This window comes from Danio rerio, chromosome 5 (assembly GCF_049306965.1).
Source record: "Danio rerio strain Tuebingen ecotype United States chromosome 5, GRCz12tu, whole genome shotgun sequence".
NCBI lineage: Eukaryota > Metazoa > Chordata > Actinopteri > Cypriniformes > Danionidae > Danio > Danio rerio.
This window is the reverse complement of record NC_133180.1, coordinates 12,219,225-12,245,033: the sequence shown is the minus strand read 5'-3', so window position 1 is coordinate 12,245,033 and position 25,809 is coordinate 12,219,225. Positions and strand designations below refer to the sequence as shown.

The window sequence follows — 25,809 nt, the reverse complement described above, 5'->3', positions numbered from 1 at the left end:
TTTCTGATCCCAGGCCACTGTGACTAGTAGATTTCCAACATTAATAGCCACTCGTCATTTTTCACTAGCCACACTTTTGTTGTTGGGAAAATATATTTTATATGCATAAATTTGACTTTGACATGCTAAACCTACTTGATTTAGATGTTGTGATATGTCTACATGCCTCCTCATTCATTTCACTTGTTGTTGTGTGTGTTGTGTATGACCTTGTTCAGTGTGCATGAGCAAATGTGTTGTGTCAAATCGTGATTGTTTTTTATTTTACATGACATTTCATGAATCAAAATTAAGGATTTACCAAATGTATCTCTGACCACACACCGAAATTAAAATCAATTATTATTTATTAGCCTCAAATTTTAAATAATGTTTCAAAAACCAAAATATAGCTTTATACATGTATTTTTTTAATACAACAAAACTTTTTTTTAAAGACATTTAAAAAAAAGACTTATTGTCATGTATCTAAAATATGCACAGTAAGCTGCCCTGGCTAAAGGTCCCAGATCCGCTCATATTAAAGCAATGTTGTTGTAAAAATGTATAATTGTATCATATTAACAAAAATAACCATAAGCAAAAGAAAGCTGGTAAAAACATACCTTGTGTGATAAAGGGATGATCATGCACACACGGTTAATGTTAGCCCTGTTAATAATCTGTTCAAAGTGTTTAAAGCAAAATCAGCAACCGCTGCTTACAAAAGAATGTTTAAAAAATAAATCTTGAGCCCTTAAAAGCAGCAGGACTGTGAGTGTATGAGCATCACCTTTTGTCAAGTTCATTTTAAAGAGAACTGATCGCACCAGTTGCGTTTCTTCTAGGCACGGTTTCTTTGAGAAAGTAAACAGGAGCGTGCGCGCTTTTTAACAGTCGCGCGCATCACATCACCTGTGAGCGTGAATGATCATCCTCTCATTCGGTAATCACCTGCTTTCTTTTGCTTGCGTGAACACGATTAGTGTTGTCGGTCCTGCTTCTTCTGCTTGTCGAACTACAATTTTAAATGTGTTTTCACCAGTAGGAGTGTCTGTCTAGTGTCTGTGTCTGTCTAACCTACCACAGCTCAAATCCATCTGCATTTGATGGGTTGGCGGGTGTTAATGTCAAACTCTGCATCTGACCATGACCTTGCTAATGTAAGTGCAAACATATTTTGTCTTTTTTTTTTTGAAGGTTTTTGTCTTGCTTTAAAAAAGAAATAAAAATCTGCATTATTATTTTAAATTTCAGCTCCATCAAATGTTTCAAAAGCAACTCAACAATGCAATATTTAATTAATATTTATGGCAATGTGCATTTATTTCATAAAACATCTGAATCAAAACATTGCAAACTCTAATGTGGAGGTGAAGATAAGACATGTCTATTAGCAAGTGGACATAAGTATTCGTTCCCACGGAACTCTTGCCATTTAAAGCTGATTTACTTTTAAACTGAAAAACTCAGAGATTGCACACTTAAGGATGTGGTATTGCACTAAATAACCTGTAGATTGATCATTAGTGTGATGCATGAAAAGAAAAACACAACTGGTCACACTTTACAGTAAGGTTCATTAGTTAATGTTAAGTAATGTATTTACTAACATGAACAACCATTGAACAATACATTCACTACAGTATATATTCATGTTAATAAATGTTAGATAATGAAAATACAGTAGTTCATTGTTAGTTCATGTTAACTCATGGTGCATTAACTAATGTTTACAAGCATGGACTTGAATGTTAATAATGCATTAGTAAATGTTTATTTATGATTAATAAATGCTGTACAAGTGTTGTTCATGATTACTTCATGTTAGTAAATGCATTACCTAATGAACCTTATTGTAAAGTGTTACCACACAACTTGTAATAATGATAAAAGCATGCGACAATAATTTACTTTCTGCACTTAAGAACAGAAATTCGAAGCTAACCACGCGACACAGCTCCGAAATCAGCTGCTATTTGGCTGCTTCATTAAGGGTTGCATGTGCTGTTATAGCCTGGAAAGCGAATGTTGTCAGGGCTTTGAGTAAATCGCTTTGTTACTTTCGTCCCCACTCTCTGCTATAATTTTAATTGAATCTTTCACAATTATCAGCTTTATTATCTTTGGTAATATGAAAACTTAATGGCGTTTCTGTGTGGAGTTTGCATGTTCTCCCCGTGTTGACGTGGGTTTTCCTCTGTGTGCTCCAGTTTCCCTTACAAGTCAAAAGACATGCGCCATAGGTGAATTGGGTGAGCTAAATTGTTTGTAGTGTATGTGTGTGAATGAGTGTACAGTATATAGATGTTTCCCAGTGATGGGTTACAGCTGGAAGGGCATCCTCTGTGTAAAATATATGTTGGATAAGTTGGCAGTTCATTCCGCTGTGGCGACTCCTGATGAATAAAGGGATTAAGCCAAAAAGAAAGTGAAAGAATCAATTAAAACTTAACTTAAAAGAATTTAAAATATGAAACACAAAAAGTTAAGAATTAAAACTAGATTGACTGTTGAACTGTTCTATTAAAATTGAATAAAGTTACTTTACTGCGTAAAAGAATGTTGTGGTTGTCAGGGTTTAAAAATTGTTGCTACTTAATAATGGCAGTGTGGTGGCTCAGTTGTTAGCACTGTCGCCTCAGAGCAAGAAGATCGCTGGTTCGAGTCACAGCTGGGCCAGTTGACATTTCTGTGTGGAGTTTCATATGGTTTTCCCCACGGTCCAAAGAGATGCGCTATAGGTAAATTGGGTGAACTAAATTGGCCATAGTGTATAAGTGTGTATGAATGAGTGTGTATGGGTGTTTCCCAGTACTAGGTTGCAGCTGGAAGGACATCCGCTGCATAACATATGCTGGAATAGTTGGCGGTTCAACTCACTGTGGCGACCCCTGATAAATAAAGGAATAAGACGAAGGAAAATCAAATCACTGAAAATGAATGAATATTTTTTTTTAAATGTAGGTATAGCATACTTATTGCTAAAATAGCTTACTTGTATTAACTATATTATTTATTTTGCTCTAGAAATAAAGATGAATGAATGAATGAATGAATGAATGAATGAATGAATGAATGAATGAATGAATGAATGACAAAAAATGCTTTGGTAACTATTCTAGATAATACAAACAAGTGTAAATTGAAGTAATGAATTACTATATATATAAAAAAAGATACAATTACTAAACCTAAAGTTTACTTGATAAGACAGTGTTACAATGTCAAGTTTGAATTGAAAAATACAAATAAAAAAAAACATAAAATCAAATTATGACAAAGTATTTTAGTAATATTCATCAATAATGAACTAATAAATTCTTGCTGTTAAATTAAAATAAACATTAAAAAAGCTAGATTAAGCAGAATTGTTATAAAATAATAATAATTTATATTATTATAAATATTGTCTTGACAACTAACTGAAATGAGTATGAATTTAAGTACTAAAATAACTCAAAGTAAAATAAAATTATAATGGCAAAATTAAAATTAAATGCAATAATAGTAAATGTAAACTGAAGAATAAAAATGACTGTTTTAAAACAAAACTCAATTTTAATTAAATGATTTAAAGTTTTTAAGTTTTTAAGAAATAAAGTAAAAACTACAGAGGACAGGGGATTTTTTTAAAGTTATAAATAACAACATGTTTTAGAGCTTTTACAGTTTTATTTTTAAAATCTAATGTTTAATTGATTGTTCTTTGTTATTATTTGTCACATTTACAATCTTTTTTAAGAGTAAAAAACAAACAAATTATTACTAAAATCAAATTCTTCGAAGTCATGATATCTCAAAATATGAAAAAGACGTCACCAGTAATATTCAGCAATAATGAGCTTAACAATACTTTAAAATATCTTATGTTATTTGTTCCTTTAAATGTCTTAAAAATATATATTTCTTGAAAGACTGCACTGTTGAAAACACACGCTACAGTGTGTAATTTTTAGATGCATGCTCAACTTTTAGAGATATGATTATTTTTACAGAAGGCTCTATTTTTATGAGCAGGTAGCAGGTTTTGATGTGGTGTGACAGCCGGAGCTCTAATCACAGCCCTTATAATGCTGTGCTGTTGCCTAGCGACAGCCAGAGGTGGGTTTCCCGAAAGCTTTGTTGCACCGTCCACACACTGTTGAGTCCAGGACTGAGCCGTGGTGCTTCCCCACATTTCACACCTCATCATCAGCTTTACTCACAGTACAGATGCTCCAATCCACTGGCCAGAATTTTTTTTTGTTTGTTTGTTTTTGACTTGCATACAAACTGCACTGCAGTAATTTAATAGTGCACAGTCTGTAAATGGAGTGTTAACAGAGGCAAGAGATGAGGAATAACGGTTTAATAGTTAAAAAATAGCAAACACCCGAGGTGCTAATGTGGTCGCCATGTGCATTATTTTTAGATAATTTAATTTGGTTCAAAATGAGTCAATTATTGTATTTATTCTCTGATTAGACACTGTTCAGATGGTTTTCTTTGTAAAGGTTTTTTTTGTTTTTGTTTTGTTTTTTTTGTTTTTTTGTTTTTTTACACTTTTCAGGGTTTTATTTAGATATATTTGATCTTTAGACTGTTAACTGAAATCTCTCTGCGGGCAAGGCCTGCTAGAAATACTTTAGCCAGTCCCATGTGATTTTGCAAGCCCAATGGTCCTTAAGGAACAAAAAGCAACATTTTACAAGATTTTGTGTATTTTCACAGCAAAACACAAGAATTGAAGCAAACGATCTCTTAAGTTTTGAGAAAAATTTGTGATTTAAGGCCACATATATCAAACAAATGAAACTCCAAGTGAAAGTTCCAAGTTCTGCTTGCAGTCTGAAGGACTCAATTAGTTTGTTCATTTGTGTTTAATAAAGCTAAACTGTGCAGAGCTGCGGCCCTCCAAAAACTGAGCTTGCTATGTGCACATTAACACATTTCTAAACATAATAGTTTTAAAAACTCATTTCTAATAACTGATTTATTTTATCTTTGCCATGATGACAGTAAATAATATTTGACTAGATATTTTTCAAGACACTTCTATACAGCTTAAAGTGACATTTAAAGGCTTAACTAGGTTAATTAGGTTAACTAGGCAGGTTAAGGTAATATGTAGACTTGTTTTTTCTGTATATAAGATTGCACTAGTGTTGTTTTTTTTTATTTATTTATCTATTTATTTGTATTTTTTATTATTATTATTATTTATTTTTATTATTATTGTTTGCTCAAAATACTCTTCAGTGTATTTGCTTATTGTTACATGTTTATGTCTTTGTATATTTTTGTAATGTTTCACAATGAATAAATAAAACTTTAAAAAATGTAAAACTGCTTTTATTCTAGCCAAAATAAAACAAATAATACTTTTTCCAGAAGAAAAAATATTATCAGACTTACTGCGAAAATGTCCTTGCTCTGTTAAACATCGTTTGGAAAATGTTTATAAAAGAAAAACATTCGAAGGTGGCCAATAATTCTGATTTCAACTGTACATTGTGATGAGTGAACTACTTTTATTTATTATTTTATTATGTAAATTTATTAAATTCACTGACTTGTTCATATGACCCAGTTTTTCTGGGAAAAAAATATGAAATGTTCTTTTTTTGTTGTTGTTGCTGTTGTTGTTTGTTTAGAATTAAGCTCATCACTGGATTATATAAATGCCACATAAAAAAGAAAGTTAAAATTCAGCATAAACACTTTTGTCAGCAAATTGATTTAACATCTAAACTATCCAATCACTTGACTATTAAAAATTGTTCCCTCTCATTAAAAGTGCTGAAAGAATAATATTTGGCATAAAAAATCATTGGCCATATAATTCCTCTCCCTAATTATGTGTGTTGTGCACACAGATCATCTCCTGTTTCAACTTTCAAACAACAAGCATGTTAATGATCCTGCAAATCTGGAAATGACTCAGATTATCTTGTTTGATTTTTCTCCCGTCTGGCTGACAAGGCATTTCAGAACGTCTTATTTTTCTTTAAACATTTCTTTTTTGTGGCCTCCAAATGTGTTGCTTGCCGTTTAATTGCTTCGCCTTAAAATGAGCAAATTAGAGCCCACAATTCACTTCCGCTTGAAATCTGCTTATTTCCACCATAATGCGGAGTAAAGTTGCCTTCACCATCTGTTGTGCTTGGCTTATTTGGACTGCAATACCATAATTCCTTTTTTTTTTTTTCATATTTCCTCTCTAATTTCCTTCACTCATGGGAGCGATAGATTTAAAGTGCTCTTTTTTTTATTATTATTATTATTATTTTTTTGGATCCCATGTCCAGAAAGCCATTTATCAAACCTACAGCGCAGTGAGCAAAGCACAGTAGCAAATACTCCTGTTCACATGCCATATTGAATATATTATCTAGATTTATAGTAATATCTTGCAGCCCGAGAGCTTCATATTTCATAATTATGAATGTGGCACATGGCATGACGAGTGGAAAATTGCAAATGACATGATGTATGGGGCAACAAGTTGGCTCAACCAGCCGTGTGCAATGTGGCATCTTAACGTCTTTTAGAAAGCCTGTATGTAGAAATGATCCTGTTCTTTCGTTTCAAATCAATCATGTGAAGAGAGTGGAAATCTTTAAAGAAGAAGAAAGGGAATTATTGTGGGGAAATCGGTTTACTGTAATACCTCGCTCTGAGTCACTTCGGTGTATGATAGTTTTAGTGTCTCATAACAATGTTGCTGAGTAATAGTTTTAATGTTGGAGCTTCTTGACTGTGGATGAACCACAAATAAGCTTTGATTGGTTGATTGATTGATTGATTGATTGATTGACTGATTGATTGATTGACTGATTGATTGATTGACTGATTGATTGATTGACTGATTGATTGACTGATTGATTGACTGATTGATTGATTGATTAGATTGGGATTCTCCCATTAAGAATACTGAGTGAATTGAAGTTATAGAGCAAATATTTAGGATGAATGATTCCATCACTCAAAGATTCACTTGTTTTGTTTCCGGATGAATCTTACATTTTTAAACGGATCACTTGAAGAAATGATGAAAGCATTATGCTTTATTACTACCAGTGTTGTGCATGTTACTTCCAAACTGTAATACATTACAGATTACTTGTTACTGTTATTTAAAGGTAATCCCTTACTTTACAATATTACTGTCTCAAAATAAAAACATAATAAAAGTGATTAAAATAGATAAAAACATGTTAAAATGTGTTAAAAACAGGTTATTAAAGAATAAAATGTAGAAGTAATAATCAGTCAAGCAGCTCTAATCTGTGTGTTACTGTCTTCCTCAGAAATCCGGGAGGCATTTAAGGTGTTTGATCGAGATGGGAACGGCTTCATCTCTAAGCAGGAGCTCGGGATGGCCATGCGTTCTCTGGGGTATATGCCCAATGAGGTGGAGCTAGAGGTCATCATTCAAAGACTCGACATGGACGGTAAGCAAACACATATGCCTAACTGTATATACAATGCTATGCTGAAAAGACAAGGGCTGCATTTTCCAAAAGCAAACAGTAAGAGAACCTACTCACTCAAAACAGTTGGGTTAAATAATAACTCAACAGTGAGTTGTTTCGGCACTGACCTGCTGTTAGGTTATCTTAACCCAATTCATTGGGTCATTAAGGTTAACCCAACAAATTTCCATTTTTACCCAACTAGGTGAGTTGTTATGAATGTGATTCATTAAAAGTTCAGATTAACCAAACAAAGTGACCCATTCAAACACTCTTCTATTGGGTCAAACTTTTAACCCAGTGTTTTTTTGTCTTTTGCAATATTAAGCAAAATTAAACAACAGAACCAAATTAGATGTCATGTTCATTATTTACAGCAATTATCAGACATTATTTTGATCTTAGTCTGTGTGAATTGGAAGCTGCTGAGACTTTTATTTCAGTATGTTTATGTACTTCTAACAGTAACAGAATAATGAGTAGGGGGCGGAGCTTTGTTTTTGCGCCTCATTCCCTCTTAGCAAACTAATGGTTAGAGGGGCGTGGTTAGGGTTATTGATATACAGTTGCTATGAAAGCCCTTAGGTTGACATCAACGGGAATGCCACTCCAAACATGAAAGCAAATGGCCTGACTTTGTTTTTTTCTCATTGGATTATTTTGCACACATGAATTATTTACTTCAAGGGTAACAGTGTGAGCTAGTAAAATATACATGGTAAATTTTGACCTGGACTTTTAAGTTTCAAATTGGCAGTTTTCAAGTTTTAACTCCACCACCAGTACGACGTTAGTAACGATAGCTCTAACTATTGTGATTTGACAGTTTGGCTAGTTAGTTTCTCCAACAATGCACCGCTAATGTAGTTCCAGATTACAAGTCCATAATACTTTACCTTATTTCAGTCATCAGTTCTACAACCAAGCCTGTTTAAAGCTTTAGAAAACAACCCAACTCATGTTAGAAAATGTTAGTTAGTTAGTTAGTTAGTTAGTTAGTTAGTTAGTTAGTTAGTTAGTTAGTTAGTTAGTTAGTCGGTTGGTTGATAAGTTGCTAATTGGTTGGTTGGTTGGTTTTAGGTTTTTAGAGAACAATTACTGTAAATTGTGGCACACTTTTTTATTTTGGGGTGAAATATCTGACTTGGCACCAATCAGATGAATCACTGTAGGGTTGGTTGGTTGGTTGGTTGGTTGGTTGGTTGGTTGGTTGGTTGGTTGGTTGGTTGGTTGGTTGGTTGGTTGGTTGGTTGGTTGGTTGGATGCATGGCTGGTTGGTTGGTTGGTTGGTTGGTTGGTTGGTTGATAAGTGGTTGATAATTTGGTTTAGTAGTTAGTTAGTTAGTTAGTTAGTTAGTTAGTTAGTTAGTTAGTTAGTTAGTTAGTTAGTTAGTTAGTTAGTTAGTTAGTTAGTTAGTTAGTTGATTTTAGTCAGTTGGTTGATTTAGTTAGTTATTTGGTAAGTTAGTTATTTTTAGAAAACAATTACTGTAAATAGTGACAGACTTTTGATTTTGGGGTGAATTAACTGACCAGGCACAGATGAATCACTGTAATGATGCTAAGGACTGCTGACAGATATTCAATAAAATAAAGAGCTAAATGTAACCTTTTATTGCCCCCAAATATAACATTCCTTACAATACTTGAAGACATATGGATTATGCATGTGCTAATAATAATAAGATTGTTTGCAGTGGGCATTTTGAGATTTGACAGTAATTGTCTTGAAATTAATTGAAGGAGAAAGCGCTGCTTTGATAACTGTAGTAGCAGCGCTTTAAAGACCATCTCAGAGAGGGGCTTTTAGCTCCATAAAACCCTCTCCAGAAAGTCACACTCACTCTGATACGAAAATATTAGCTGACAACAAATTACAAAGAGAATCTAATCAGTCTAATTGACTAGTTGACCAAACAATCTATGAGCAGAATAGAAATCCTTGAAAATTTCAATTATCTCCTTGCTTTTAATTGATGAGTTTGAATGGGAATTATTTTTGCGGTCTACTCTAAGATAGGAAATTCATTTCCGTTAACTCATCCAAGCAGATTGTTGTTGTTGTTAATATTTAATATAATGTTTTATAAGGGGTTTTGTGATTTATTTAGATTTCTTTTTGTTTAAATAAGACATGGAAGCCAAATGATTTTATTTATTTTTTTTTGTTTAAGATTCATTACATTCAAATGACAGTTCTACATCATGTTACAGAAAATGCATGAAATTCCTCTGCAGCCATTCTCACTTCAGTTCACAAAATATTAGATTTTTATCAATTTCTGTCTTGATTTTATATCCCAGAGCTCACATCTGGAACGTGATCTCATGCTTGAATGCATCTAATACGTCACGCTCTGTTGTTCAGGAGACGGCCAGGTGGATTTCGAAGAATTCGTGACTCTCCTGGGGCCCAAACTCTCAGCTGCTGGGATGCCTGACAAGTTCAATGGGACCAATTTTGACTCTGTGTTCTGGAAGGTGACTATTAGCCACTTTTTTTGTATTTCAATAGACAACAGGCACAAAGTCTGCGGTATCTTTCAGTCTCTCTCACACACTGAAGTCAACATTCAACACACTGCTGCCTATGAAATCACACAAATAAACAAAACAAAAAAAGTATATCTTTATTTTTTCTGCTTAATTCGCATTTGCATTTTTATCTCATGCCGATTGGACAATTCAGGTGTTTTTTTTTCCTCTTGTTTTTATTTTTATTGTAGAATTTCAAGATCATTTCTCACTTTTCTGTACATGCATAAAATTGAAGATGCTAAAATGCTAATTCATGGTACTTGTACAACAGTAGGGAAAAATGTGTTTTTGTGTTTACTGTTGTTAACAAATCAACGTTGCTGGTATTTAATATGGATTATATGATAGATGATCTATAAAGAAAACACTGTCTGATGTTTTCTAGAGACGATTGGTTCCCTTTATAGATAAAACTGACCTCCCCAAATTCCCTTTTTTTTAGAATTTATATATTTACAGTGCAGTTTGTATGCAAACAAATGGCAGAATAAAAAATATATTAATTCATTCATTTTCTTTTCGGCTTAGTCCCTTTATTAATCTGGGGTCGCCACAGCGGAATGGACTGCCAACTTATCCAGCATATGTTCTACGCAGTTGATGCCCTTCCAGCTGCAACCCATCACTGGGAAACATCTATACACGTTCATTCACAAACATACACTAAAAACAATTTAGCCTTCCCAATTCACCTATAGCGCATGTCTTTGGACTTGTGGGGTAAACAGGAATGATGTGTGAAACGTTGTGCAGTAACAGTTGCTTACACACACATAAAATGCTATATTTCGGCATGGTGCCGGTGGACAATATTTAAGTCAGTTGGACCAGCGTTCTCTAAGTTAAAGCTGCTTTGTGGTTTGTTTGTTTGTTTGTTTGTTTTTGGAGTGTTTTCGTTTTTTTAGCGCCACCAAGTGTTGCTTTCCAATTTTTGGTGACGATACCTAGTTCTGTTCTGTGAGTTTTTGATTTTTGTAAAAGTAGCCCCACCCTCTAAAAACGTTTAGTCATCCTGTGTCAAACCTGAATGTAAATGTGTATTTATCTTTTTTTATACACAGTTGAAGTCAGAATTATTATCTCTAATTATTATTAGAGATTAGACATATCTCTTTTAAATATGTCCCAAGTGATGTTTAACAGAGCAAGGAAATGTTCACAGTATGTCTGATAATATTTATTCTTCCGGAGAAAGTCTTATTTGTTTTATTTCGGCTAGAATAAAAGTAGTTTTACTTTTAAAAATATTTTAAAGACAAAGGTTTTAGCCTCTTTAAGCTAACTTTTTTATATATAATCTACAGAACAAACCATCGTTATTCAATAACTTGCCTAATTACCCTAACCTGCCTAGTTAACCTAATTACCCTAATTAAGCCTTAAAATGTCACTTTAAGCTGTGTAGAAGTGTCTTGAAAAATATCCAGTCAAATATTATTTACTGTCATCATGGAAAAAAATCTAATAAATCAGTTATTAGAAATGAGTTATTTAAACTATTATGATTAGAAATGTGTTGAAAAAGTCTTCTCTCTGTTAAACAGAAGTTGAGGAAAAAAATAAACAGGGGGCGAATAATTTAGGGCCGCTAATAATTCTGACTTCAACTGTATTTACATATTCTTCATGACTTTATTCCACCTAAACACCTGGTAACACCTAAACCCAACTACTATTAACAAGCGCAAGTGCAGATAGCGCTGTCGCCTCACAGCAAGAAGGTCACTGGTTTGGCTGGGTCAGTTGGCATTTCTGTGTGGAGTTTGCATGTTCTCCCTGTGTTGCCGTGTTGGCTGCTCCACTTTTCCCGACAGTCCAAAGACATGTGCTATAGGTGAATTGGGTAAACAAAAAAGTTTGTAGTGTATGAGTGTGAATGCAAGAATGTATGGGTGTTTTCTAGTCCTGGGTTGCAGCTGGAAGGGCATCCGCTACGTAATAACATGTGCTGGATAAGTTAGTGGTTCATTCCGGTGTGGTGACCCTAGATAAAAAGACTAAGCCGAAAAGAGAATAAATGTATTGTATTGTGACTTTTGCAAAATTCATTAATGGATTTCATAAGTGCGTCCGTGTGAGGAGAGCAGGATATCATCTGTAAAGGACATATGGTGATTCCCCCACAGGGGCTTCCCTAATCGCAACTCGCTGCCGGTGCATTTTTTAGCAGCGCGATTGACCCCGTGTAGCTACAGGCGTCTTCATTTAAAATGACTCACTGTGAACTCTCTGTGAGTTCAGAGCGTATAGTATGTGTGCTCTGAACCTTGTGTGCTTTTTTTTTTTTTACTGCACACAACCAGTCAGATGAAATCTATACTGTTATCTTTTATGAAAGGTACTGTAAGTTGCTTCGAATAAAAACATTTGCCAAATGCATTAAGGGATAGTTCACCCTAAAATTAAAATTGTGTTTGTCAAGTGACTCTCGTGGGTTTTAACCTGTTGCACACATGCCTGAGATGATTGTAGTAGTATTTCATATGGCTGAAGGGGGCAATTAACAACTCAATTGGGATGCTTATATACCAATAGACATATAAAGTGGTTTACAGTGTGTGGGAGTCAAAAACAATGATCTTTTCATCTGAAATACACCTATGCATTTTCAGGCTTACTGTTTTGAATACTCGTCAGTGCAGATGTAACTTACATACCCAGTTAGCTGATGGAAATCTATACTGTATCTTTAATGCAAGGTTCTGTAAGTTGCTTTGGATAAAAGCATTTGCCAAATGGGCTAGGGTAGTTCATCCTAAAATGCAAATTGAGTCACTCATCCTCAAGTGGTTTCAAACTTTTATGAGCTTCTATATTCTGTTGACCACTAAAGAAGATATTTTGAAGAAAGCTGGAGGTAACCATTGAGTTTCATTGTAGGAAAGACAAATATTATGGAAGTAATTGGTTACAGGTTTCCATATGACACATTATGTTGAAAAAATTTTCAGTTTGGGTGAACTGTATTTTTAATGTAATATATTTAAAAGCATAAAGAAAACCATGTATAGTCATATAAATTCTTTGTGTGTGTGTGTGTGTGTGTGTGTGTGTGTGTGTGTGTGTGTGTGTGTGTGTGTGTGTGTGTGTGTGTGTGTGTGTGTGTGTGTGTGTGTGTGTGTGTGTGTGTGTGTTTTAGTGTGATATGCAAAAGCTGACGGTGGAAGAGCTGAAGAGACTCTTATATGACACTTTCTGTGACCATTTGTCTATGAAAGACATTGAGAACATCATCATGACTGAGGAGAATCACATTGAAAATCCCGAGGACTGCCAGGTCGACATTGACAGTAGGAACTTTTCTTTTGCTTTTTCAATTATTACACCTTCGTGTCAAACTGATCATTTCATCATCTTCATTAATTATGCAATCCTAAAATCCTGATGTCTTGACAGTTCACACTGCCGTTGAACAATTTTGGGTCATTTTTAATGATTTATCAAGCATTACAAATTGATGGAAGGGACTGGAATGTAATGTTATGTCATGAAGCATTTATGTTTCTAGTGAATTGTGTTCTTTTAAAATAAAATCAATAAAAGGGATTTAAAAAAAGTAAAAAAAAAAAAAAAAAAAAAGGTTTCTTCCAGTCATATACAGTTGAAATCAGAATTATTAGCCCCCCCTGTTTAATTTTCCCCAATTTCTGTTTAACGGAGAGAAGATTTTAACATTTCTAAACAAAATAACTTTAATAACTCATTTCTAATAAGATGACGGCACATAATATTTTGCTGGATTTTTTTCAAGAATTTGAAGGCTTAACCAGCTTAATTAGGCAAGGTAGGGTAATTAGGCAAATCATCATATAACAGTAATTGGTAACACTTTATTTTGATGGTCCATTTGAGTATTAGTAGACTGTCTGCTTAATACTTGCTGATACTGCTCCTTCAACAGACATTTAACTGACTATATGAAACTTTGCAAGTACATGTCAACTTACACTAACCCTAACCCCAACCTAACAGTCAATTTATAATCTAATGAGAATTAGTTGGCATGTGGATGCAATGTAACTTAAATTCAGTTACATGGACAATCAAAATAAAGTGTGACCCAGTGGTTCTGTAGTGATCTCCAGTGGTGTTTACCACACTGGAGATTACTTCCGGGATTCTGAATGAACAACAACTCCCAGAACTCTTTGCACCAATCAACTCCCGCAGCAGCTGACAATAATCTGGACAAATAATCCAAACAAATAAACACTCACACACAGACACAGCTGCAGCACATCTCACTGATTACACAGACTATTTATACACCTTACTGTCACATTCTCTTTGCCAAGTCTTGTTTCTTTAAAGAACATCACAAAGTGTTTTCCTCGTTTTGATCCTTTGCTGCCTAGCTGAACTTCTCACCTGTATTTTGATAACATTTTCGGATTACTCCTATGCTCCTGTTTTGTTCCTGCATTAACCATTGCCTGTACAACTTATCTTCAATAAACTGCACTTGAATGCACACTTCTGTTGTTGACATCCGCTTTGCTACATGTTTGTTCTGTAGACAATCAAAAACAATATTGCTTAAGAAGGCTAATAATATTGACCTTAAAATAGTTTTTTTAAAATAATCAAACTGCTTTTATTCTAGCTGATATAAAACAAATAAGACTTTCTCCAGACGAAAAAAATATTATAGGAATTATTGTGAACATTGTCTTGCTCTTTTAAACATCATTTGGGAAATACTTGAAAAAGAACAAGATCACTGGAGGGCTAATAATTTTGACTTCAGATGTACATAAATTATTTATTTTATTTTTTATTTTTTACCAAGGGTGTTTATTTGGTCACATTTTTCCCTGATTTCCTCCTCTTCTTCCACTTGAATTCTCCTGATTTCCTTGTGTGTTACTTTTTCAGCGGAGAGTCCGACCCAGCAGGTGAAGCAAACATGCGTACGGAAGAGTCTGATCTGCGCCTTCGCCATCGCTTTCATCATCAGCGTCATGCTCATCGCAGCCAATCAGGTGCTTCGCAGTGGCATGAAGTAACCAAAATGGACCAATCACACACAAAAAAAAATGTAAAAGAACACACAGAAAAAAAACATTCACATTAAAACTGGAGCAGCTGAAAATGTCATTTTATTTCCTTGAAATCGAAATGTTGAAATATTTTTGAGCAGAACTACAGCTTCCAATGGACGAAGTTTTCATAATTGAACTGCACATGGATCTATAAACACACCTACCCAAAAATAAACCGCTAAAATGTACGCAAAACAGGAGGTTTACACGTTACGGACTCCCCTTCAACCAATTCAGTATGTTTTGGGTGAATTTAACGCATGGACATCAAGCGAGGATCCTACTCTTCAATGCATGATATGATGCATGGATTTACAATAGCCTGGATGTACCAGTAGAGCTCAGCTGTGCATCCATTTATCTATATATTAGATCCCAATACCAATTTTCCGGAAAGAAAGACCCGTGTCTCACATTTGGGAAGAGTTGGATATGGAGGTCTGTTTCTGACGTCTTTTACATCCAGTATACCGATCCCTTTGCATGAGAATAAGGGCTGTTTAGGGCATGCTCATGTCATGCAATGTTAGTCTTGTGTTTGTCCAGTGACTATCGTGGGTTTAACCTGTTGCACACATGCCTGAGATGATTGTAGTAGTACTTCATACGGCCAAAAGGGGCATCCAACAACCCAAAAGGGATGCTTATATACCACTAGTGACATATAAAGTGGTTTACAGTGCGTGGGGTCAAAAAATATGGTCTTTTCACCTGAAATACACCTATGCATTTTCAGGCTTACTGTTTTAAATGCTCGTCAGTGCAGATGTAACTTACATTTTGCCAACATTTGCACTGTAGTTATCGTGTAGAGATAAGCTATTGAATTTGAATGACACGACTGGCGTGAAATGATACCAAATGATTACAAAAAGACACATGATTTAAAAAGAGGGGTTTTGGTTTCTGACATATCAGGAAATGGTTTATTGGTGACACTTTATAATATGTATCATTAGCAGGCGTGATAACTAACATAAACGATTAAAGGACCGGCCATCCCATTACTGCAAGAGTGTCCAAACTCTGTCATGGAGGGCCGGTGTCCTGCTTACACTCAAAAAATGATTTGTTGGACTTACATAAAAAAAGAGTGTCAAGTGGTTCCACGTAACTGTGTTGAGTAGTTTCAACAAGTAACAATATAGTTGAATGAACTAAAGAAATTCAGGTAAAGTTTACAAAATATTCCTTAGTACCTACAACCCAATTTAGATGTGTCATTATTACATTTTAGTTATATGTATATTTTACTTAGTAATGTTATGTAAAAATTATGAACTTTCAATATGTAAGGTGAACACTTTTTTTTCTTTTTTTATTCACTTTTAAAGTATGTGCTCTACAAGAGTAAAACCTAAATAATCAAACATTTTTAGAAACAAAATGAATTTATTTTTTTGCAAGGTTTTGCAACATACAACACCTAAAATCCATAAAACAATTTCAATTTCACAGGTCCTTTGAAACAAATACACAAAAACAAAGGATTTACAGTAAACATTTACAAGGTCTTTTAAAGTGTAACTGGCTTTAAGAATTTGAAATAATCTTAATTTGAAATATTAAATACATGGAATGTTAAAATACTGCTAAACTCTATTTCTGATCTTTACAATGAATAGTTAAAGTAACTTTCAAACTGGCCTCGATTTTTGTAAACATCCACAAACGGTTGAAATAGCAGTTTAAAGAGGATTTTTTAAAAACAAAAAAAAAAACACTTTGGTCAATAGTGAACATTGTTACAATGTGCTACTTCCTTCAAATATTGTAATAAGAATTTACAAAAGAAAATGTGTAAGGACATTTTTTTTCAATACTGTCATGAAATGCAACATTGCTGATATTTTAAAATGTTTAAGCGATTGTTAAAGTATACAACTGGCCTCTTTATGACAACCCCCACCAAAATAACATTTAGTTTCAAAAAGACAGAAAAAAAACACGAAATTTTTTTTTTTTTTATTATTGACCAAAATGTTATTTTACTATATGCAACTGCAAATAATACATTTTACTTGGAAAAAGAAAAGCAAAGTTTAAGGCAGGCAGCATGACACAAACTGCTACAGTGTTCAATTTTGGATATCTGAAATCGTTCGAGCCATTAGTAAAGAAAAGATTAAAACTGACCTCTAATCTTTGTAAATAACCAAACCATTTAGCCATTTAAAGTTGCAGAACTTCATTTAAAACTTTGGTGCCATCAACAAAGATAACATCACATTAATTTTAAAACCATAAAACAATTTAAATGTCACAAAAAGCTTCTTCCTCTATTTCTTTCATTTGTCCAGAATGATGTACTGATTCAGTCAAGTTTGTTCTTGAGTTCTTCAAGTCCCAGCAAAACTAAAAAAAAAAAAAAACTCGGGTGTATTTCAGGTCTGAAGGATAACTGAGACTCAAGCTGTATATTACTCCCAAAAGAAGAGCACAAGCCTTGGTGACATCGCCAAGGTTCTGAAGCACTTTCACTCCCTCAACAATCAGTCCAACACCTGATGGTGGGTCACAGGCTTCTGCACCTTCAGGTCTGACGATGTAGATTATAAATGAGAGTATTGGCCATGTCTCTCTCTCTCTCTCTCTCTCTCTCTCTCTCTCTCTCTCTCTCTCTCTCTCTCTCAGAGTTTTCAAAGCCTGTGTCCTATAAAACACAAAAACAGTACCACTGTTAAGTCAGTTTAATTCCATTAAAATACAGATTGTAAATTTAGTGAATTTTGTATCAACTGTCCATTCCTCAATCTTTCACATAACGCACCTGCAGTGACTTACAAAACAACTTTACTGTGTTTGTTAGGGTTAGTCTGTACTTTTGATAACCCCAAGTTAAATATACTTTGTGTATTGATATTTCTTGATTATATTATGTGAATTTATGTGGTGGCATTTTAAACATTCAGTGCTTGAACACTTACAGTATACTCCTTCATGAGGTTTTCAAAATCTTCATTAAGATACACAGAAAATGCTCCGAGAATGCAAGCTCTCCATCATTCTGTAGAAGAGACATTAAGTATAAACAATGAAAAAACACCATACTAAAGTGGAAATTATTTACAAGCATCATAAAATACAGTTAACAAACCTCATCAATGGTGGCCATCACTTTCCAAATATTATGCCCTGCAATTCATAAAGATAAAGTTGGTTTTAAACTTGGATATAAAGACATTATATTATTAAGGAGAATTTCAGGAAAAGTATTCTTTGCAAATTCTAAATAGGGAAATTATATTAGCAGCAAATGACTATCAAAGTACAACATTGTTCAGATTGAATTAGACCTGTGTTAATGTTGTTTAGAAGTCATTCATGCATGATAATTCTGATCGAATATTCAACGTAACATGGTAAACAATATAGAGACTGCTAAATGATCGAATGTGCGAATATAAAACCAATGTTATCTCTATCTGCAATTCCTAAAGAGGTAAGGTTGGTTTTATATTCGCACATTTGTTCATTTAGCAGTCTCTATATTGTTTACCATGTTACGTTGAATATTCGAACAGAATTAGCATGGGAGTACGACTTGAAAACAACACTAGCACTATTTATTTGACTGTGAACAATTTTGTACTTTGATAGAAATTTACTGCTAATATGATTTTGCTATTTAGAGTTTGCAAATAATACTTTTATGAAATTATATTATTAAGGGGAAAGTCCGAATGTGCGAATATAAAGCCAACTTTACCTCTATGCAATTCCTCCTTCTCTACGGGAGATGCTGGCCAGCTTGCTGGAGTAACTATCCAGTTTTGACATGTTTGAATTAATGGGACAGAAGTGATTCAACTGAATTCAGCAGCAATCTGTAGATTTAAGACACAAGATTATAGTAAAGATAGCTTTCATACAAGGCACTGTATCACTGTTTTTTAGGTGGTTATGCATGTTACTAAAATATTTCTGACTCTATATTGCTGCAAGAACACACATGGCAATTGAACTTGGCTAGTGTTACATTTGGATGTAACCCAGTGTTCCCATTTGCTTGGACAGAGGTAAAGTTGGTTTTATATTTGCACATTCAGATTTAATAATAAAATTTCATAAAAGTATTATTTGCAAACCCTAAATAGTGAAATCATATTTGCAGCCAATGACTATCAAAGTACAACATTTTTTACAGTCAAATAAACAGTGTTAATTTTGTTTTCAAGTTATACTTGCATGGTAATTATGATCGAATAACTCAAAGTAAAATGGTAAACAATAGAGACTTCTAAATGACCGAATGTGCAAATATAAAACCAACTTTACCTCTATCTACAATTAAAATGGCAAGTTTTACAATTTAAATCTACAGAGAAACTCGGAATAAGTGCATAAAAACACGACTATAATATCTATGCTCTAATGTAGTCGTGACAGTTATTTTGCAGTCTTTGCACTGCCAAATGCTTTCCTTGAGAAACAAGAGTCAGTATAGCTAGCTAAAAATGCTAAAGCTCAAAAGACTCTGAAATACACTGATAACATAAAATAACATCATTCTGTAAACACTTTTCCTAGCGATATTTAACAGTAAAGAGTTATAAAATACTCTTACCTGAAAAAGCCACCATCTTCTCCTCCTCAATGTGCTTTGCACGTTCGTCTGCCTTCCGTTCTGTTCCGGTGCTCCGCCCATAGGTAAGCTACGGTATCCGCAAATATCCAAACTTAAGAGGGTTTTGCGATTTATTCCACAATGTTAAGTTGTCCAGTCAAACCCTTATTAGGTAAAGCCTACAGTACTCAATTTTTGTAGAAATAACATAGTTAACTTGTGTAAATTGAATTACTTTTATGTTTTATGTAATGTGAACAAGGATGGGTATAGTAAAACTAACAATAGGGAAAGTTCATTTTTTTGAGTGTAGTTTAGCTTTAACTTTCTTCAACGCACCTCCCTGGAAGTTTCTAGTTTACATAGAAAGAGCTTGATTAGCTGGTTTAGGTGTGTTTCACAAGGGTTGGAACTAAAATATGCAGGACAGCTGCCCTCCAGGACCGGGTTTGGACACCCCTGCATTATAGTTTTTTTCATAACTTGAAATAGTTTTTTTTAATACTTGTATCTTCCATTTCAATTTTCATTTTAGATTCATTTTTAGCAATTATGTCAGTTCAAGTAACAAAAAGTAGCTTTAAAGTTAATTTAGGTAGTTTTATAACTAAAAATAGAGGAATCTTTTTTATTATTTTTATAATTAAACAGTTTTTTTTTGTTTAAATACATGCAAGTAAATATATATATATATATATATATATATATATATATATATATATATATATATATATATATATATATATATATATACATACATACATACATACATACATACATACATATATATATATATATATATATATATATATATATATATATATATATATATATATATATATATATATATATATATATATATATATATACAGTATACATGTATACAGTTGAAGTCAGAACTATTAGCCCCCCTGAATTATTAGACGGCTTGTTTATTTTTCCCCCAATTTCTATTTAATGGAGAGCAGATTCCTTTAACACATTTCTAATCATAATAGTTTTAATAACTCATTTCTAATAATGGATTTATTTTATCTTTGCCATAATGAGAGTAATTAATATTTTACTAGATATTTTTCAAGACACTTCTATACAGCTTAAAGTGACATTTAAAGGCTTAACTAGGTTATTTAAGGTAACTAGGCGAGTTAGGGTAATCAGGTAATGCTATATAAGGAGAATTATTTATTGCGTGTTTCTAAATTATTTAAGGTTAACAACAGAGCCCTATTAAGTACACTTGGTCATTTTTTATAGATATAATAATTTATTAATCACCTCTTAAAATAAAAACGAAAATGCAAACATCTTATTTTTCATTTTCTTTTTTAATACAATAATTCAATCTGTTTATGTATTAATTGAGGCATAAAATAAAATGTAATCACACAGTGACTTCCATTACTTGTTTTCTTGACATTTATTTAAACAAACATTAAATATCCATCAGGGAGTTATAATGTGTGTGTATATACATTAAGACATCATTAACAGGTTAAATATAACAATATAAACAAAGACAAACTGTGCAACTTCATCAATAATTGCTCTTTGCTCATTTCTCAAAGGTAACTAACATTCTGTGGACATTGAATGGCTTTTTTGAGGTAAATGTAACACTACATGACATTGTTTACGAGGTGTATTACTGATGCATTTCAGTGGTTAAAACAGTAGTGGAGTGATTAGACATGAGCTGTTCATTCATATTTATTTGGTGCTATAACTAGTAGAAAAGAGGTAGTGAGTTTTGAACTGAGACATATACACAGCGATCTGTCCAACACACAATAAGCCTCAACTGAATTTATTGTTTCAATTCTTAATAAAATGGACAGAATTTGAAGGTTAAAATTGTTTGATGACCTCTTTTAAAACAAGCATTATGTAAAACTAGAACTTCTGTATGTGCAGAACAATTGAAATGATCTAAGATTAATAAATGCTGTGAGGGAGTTGGTCAATTGTTAGTTGATGTCTAACTAACGTCAACAAATGAAATCCTATTGTAAAGTGTCACCATTCAATGGTTGTTTTCAAACCAAATCGATGTCCATTTAAGCTTACAGCCAAAACCTAAATGGATCATCACAGTGTGTGTATTCATTTACAGTGTAAAGAAATAAGTGTATTAATATAACCTGAGAGCAAGCACTGTGGTATATCAGTGTTTCACTATATATCGTTCTTATGTCCATCTGAAAAACGTGCCATTTGTGTCGTCGTTCAGCGTTTTCCCGGAAAACATATAGTAGATCACGAACAGCTTGACTTGATGACCGAGCTAGTGTGAATAATGTTTGAAATATGAATGTCAGGATTTTGAATATGTATCAGCTGTAAGTGTGTGTCATTCAGTCGAAGGGCATTTTCCAGGGTTTGACATTGGTTTTCAACTCTGCCCAGGGCCTGAATTGATTTAGCTGTTAGTTTACAGCACCATGAAACTTACATTTGGACGTCCAGGTATAAATGAAATATGCAACGGATGAAAACACCCGTCTCAGCGATCGAGCGACAGTCCAAGAGGAGTCACAGGACAACAATGTACAGGTTTCCTCCATTACACAGGCGCTGTTTTTTTTTTTTTCATTAGTAGAAACAGGGAAGCTAATAATATTTCTGAGCCGCCAGGAAAATATTATCACTGTAAGGGAGAAGAGAGTCTTATTGAAAACCCATGCAGAAAAGCAAAACGCTGATAAGGAAATTCTCATTATATCATTAGCGGATTGGTTGTGACCCCGGTCTGCTCTGAGTTTTATTTGTGCTAAATCAGATCCTGGAGAATTAATTATTCACAAAAGCTGCTGCTTATTTCATCAAAAAGAAAAAGAAAGGAAAAAAGAAAAAAAAAGCATTGTTGAATAATTAGTTTTAGATTTAATCAGAAGATTAATAGATTAATCACATTGTAAAAATGGTAAATTACACAAAGGGGTCTATTTCTACTCTGTTTACCCATTAAAATATTTTCTTGCCTATTCTGATAAAAGTTAATAGATTAAAAAATTCCAGAAGTGAATTTTCTACCATGACACTCTCTGCATGCGCAGGCTGATAGTCAGCTAGTATGCTTCTGCATCATTAATTACATGATGCTGGAGATTGGTTGCTGTCACCTCGGCAGCCAATGAGCTTGCTCTTAATCTTAATTTTACACTCGTCATTTTACACTGTCAAGCTGAGACCCTCCTCCACCCCAGCTCCACCTGTGTTAGAACTGCTACAGGGTTACGTATATATTATGTTTGCAGCAGCAGTGTGTTATATTCTCAGACGGCATGTCTTTGTATATACTGGCAGTAGCAGGTCTTGGTACGTGCTTTACCATAATAAATTAAAGCAGTTGCAGTTGCTGTAGCAGCAGCAGCGTTGCAGATCTTTACTGCCAAGACCAAATATATCAACATTGCCTTATACATATTTGTTATCATACTAAATCCTGAGAGTGCTCATGACAGAAATAAAAATAAAACTAAATATTTTAAGGGTTCAAATTATTTTATTTCATTTATAAAAGCTAATAGATTAAAGAATATTTTAAGTAATGAATAAAGAAGAAACAGATGTTTTAATTGTTAATAAATTGAAAATTTTAATTTATTTTTTATGAAATTAATTGATGGTTTGACATTATTTAATTATTTTTTGAATGCATTTTTAATTATTAATTGAACAGTTTAATCACACTATAAAAGGATAAATTAACAATAAAAATGTATTTCTACTTGCTTTACCCATTCAGTTATTTTAGCCTATTATTATAAAAGTTAATAGATTAAAAAATATATTAACAAATAAATAAATAGCATTTGTGATTAATCTATTAATCAATTAATAACTAGAAATTTTAATGTATTATTAAATAAAGTTACAATTAAATTGACAATTCAGTTAAATTAAAATTATGTAATTATTAAAAATGATGTTCAAAAGCATTGACAAATATTTATCTAATTAAATCAAAATAAAAAAATGTTTTGGTTTATTTATTTCAATCTGTCAATTGAATGTTACTACAACAAACCCTATTTTTGCAACCCAAACTCATTCTGCAAACATACCGCTATATACATTTCTGGAGAGTGCCAAATATAACCCAGGCGGCTACGTGCCATTTGGGTTGCTGTTCTCGCATAAACCCACTAGAGGTCGCTGTCAACTGACTGACTGACCGATCAACTGACCCACCCTCCTCCTTGCCTAACTCCAACCATCAGTGTTTTCAGATCTCACCGATTGACCCGATCACGCACACCCAGAAAAGCCCCCGCCTGATTTTTACCACGTTTTCAAATTTTAACACATTCTCACCGTTATTTAATTTTAATTTTTTGGCTTCTGTTTTTGTCTTACCTGCTTTCTGGAACCATTCTTCGCCAGACTCTAACCCCACTGTCGTGGTCAACTCCTCTCTCTGCTTCTTAAGTTTCCTGACGTATATGGCGAGCTAACTGGACAAACAGCAGGAAAGCCGTCTAGACGATAAACGGTCAGCTGGTAAGCGAGAAAAGGAATGGCGTCAAACCGCCCCGTAGATCTCCAGAAATCTATACAGGGCTACATTTTCAGAATGAACCTGTTGCATTTTTGCCTTCCAATAAGGACTGACTTATGTCAGGACTTTACTTTTTAAAAAACTGGCAAACGACTCAAGATGAATGAAATGCAAACAGTTGCCTTTTTGTTGTTGCCTTGTTTTACAAATATTTCGTTATATATCGAGTCACTTCTCGTAAAATACATTTATATCGCTTGTTATTGGGGGACGCCTGTATATGAATCTTATAGTACATTTTTAATTGGGACTCAAATAAAACATTTAAAATAAGATGTTCGCTATGTATTATATGTATTTCATGTCTACTTGGCATCACGAAAAGAGGGAAATACTACATTTTTAATGAGGTTTGCCTCATCTTTTTCTGGAGGAGGAAATACTGAGTGTATATTTAAGCAATACATGAAAGCGAATGGAAAATGTGGGACGACAAATGGATAAAACTGTGGATTTTAATGAGAATGTTGATTTGTGCAAAAGCGGCTGCTTCTCTTTTCTCATGAATCATAATAGAAACCAATAGATTATTATCTGTAGAGCACTTTAGTATCCAAGATTTTTTAGTAACTTCGCATTGAGCTCATTTTTTTACAGCCAGATTGTTTTGTACTACATCGATTATCAAGATGTTTATGTTTGTACATTTAGAGCTTCATTATTTTTGTTAAAGAGATGGCAATATAAGACTTTATTGGAAACGTGAGCTGCATGAGTATTTAAACACTGTAAAAAATATGGGTTGTCTTACATTTTTAAGTTGAATTAAACTAATTTTATAGGCCATTCATCTTACATTATATTAAACTGACTTAAAACATCAAGTTAAGACTTAAATGTGTTACTGTAATTCATTTAAAATTAGTCAATAATGTTTCAACTAACTTTAAGTTAGATGACATTTCAAAGGTGCTGCATGCATGTGTAACAGAGGCCTTGATGTTTAGCCTCCTTGTTTGAGAAACCAACTCCCAAGCAAAGAATCGCCAGTTCGTTCCCAGCTCAGACCAGGTTGGGTGCAGTAGGACCGGAGGTGAGTGTAATGGAGGCCAGTTAGAAGTGCTATGCCCCGCTGTCGCTTACTTGTGGTGCTTGAAAAGATGCAAGACCATAACAGTCACACACATCTGTCAAGCGTGTGTTTACATTGCATACCAATATAAAAAAAGCTTGTTGGAAAGGAAAAACGTTACATTTTTATAATTTTTTTGTTTGCATTGAAAAACAATAGAAAAGTAGCATTTTGGAAAGGATAAACACTATGTTTGAACACCCTCTAAATCAGGGGTGTCAAACTCAATCCCTGGAGGGCTGAAGCCCTGCACAGTTTAGTTCCAACCCTGCTCCAACACACTTACCTGTAGGTTTCAAACAAGCCTGAAGGACTCAATTAGTTTGATCAGGTGTGTTTAATTAGGGTTGGAACTAAACTGTGCGGAGCTGCGGCCCTTTTGGAACTGAGTCTGACACCTGTGCTCTAAGTGAACGACTAAAAAAGTCAGTTAGGCCTTGATCACACTGAATGCGCTTTTTTGAGTTAAGAGGCTCGTCTTTTAAATGTTTTACGTTTTGCATGATGCTTATGTGCCCTGCACACCTCAAATTTTAACCACCTGCTGCACCTCACGTTTTCGCCATTCCGCACTGTGCGCCCGCAGTTGAAAC

General features: G+C 33.8%; 1 protein-coding gene and 1 long non-coding RNA gene across 2 annotated transcripts in view; one reads left to right on the top strand and one right to left on the bottom strand.

Moving 5' to 3' along the window:
- cabp7a (calcium binding protein 7a) overlaps positions 1–16,969 on the top strand; it is a 59,818-nt gene extending 42,849 nt beyond the window's left edge. The window contains exons 2-5 of the mRNA XM_017356232.3: positions 7,272–7,415; positions 9,805–9,917; positions 13,114–13,264; positions 14,850–16,969. Coding sequence (XP_017211721.1) covers positions 7,272–7,415; positions 9,805–9,917; positions 13,114–13,264; positions 14,850–14,980 — 539 coding nt within the window. The 3' untranslated portion in view covers positions 14,981–16,969. The remainder of the gene's footprint in view (positions 1–7,271; positions 7,416–9,804; positions 9,918–13,113; positions 13,265–14,849) is intronic.
- On the bottom strand, positions 16,389–19,662 carry LOC108190056 (uncharacterized). Its single transcript, XR_001799285.4, has 5 exons — positions 19,584–19,662; positions 18,726–18,843; positions 18,114–18,151; positions 17,944–18,023; positions 16,389–17,669 (listed from the first exon to the last, which is right to left on the bottom strand). It is a non-coding gene; the product is annotated as an uncharacterized lncRNA (long non-coding RNA).
- Positions 19,663–25,809: the final 6,147 nt, after the last annotated feature.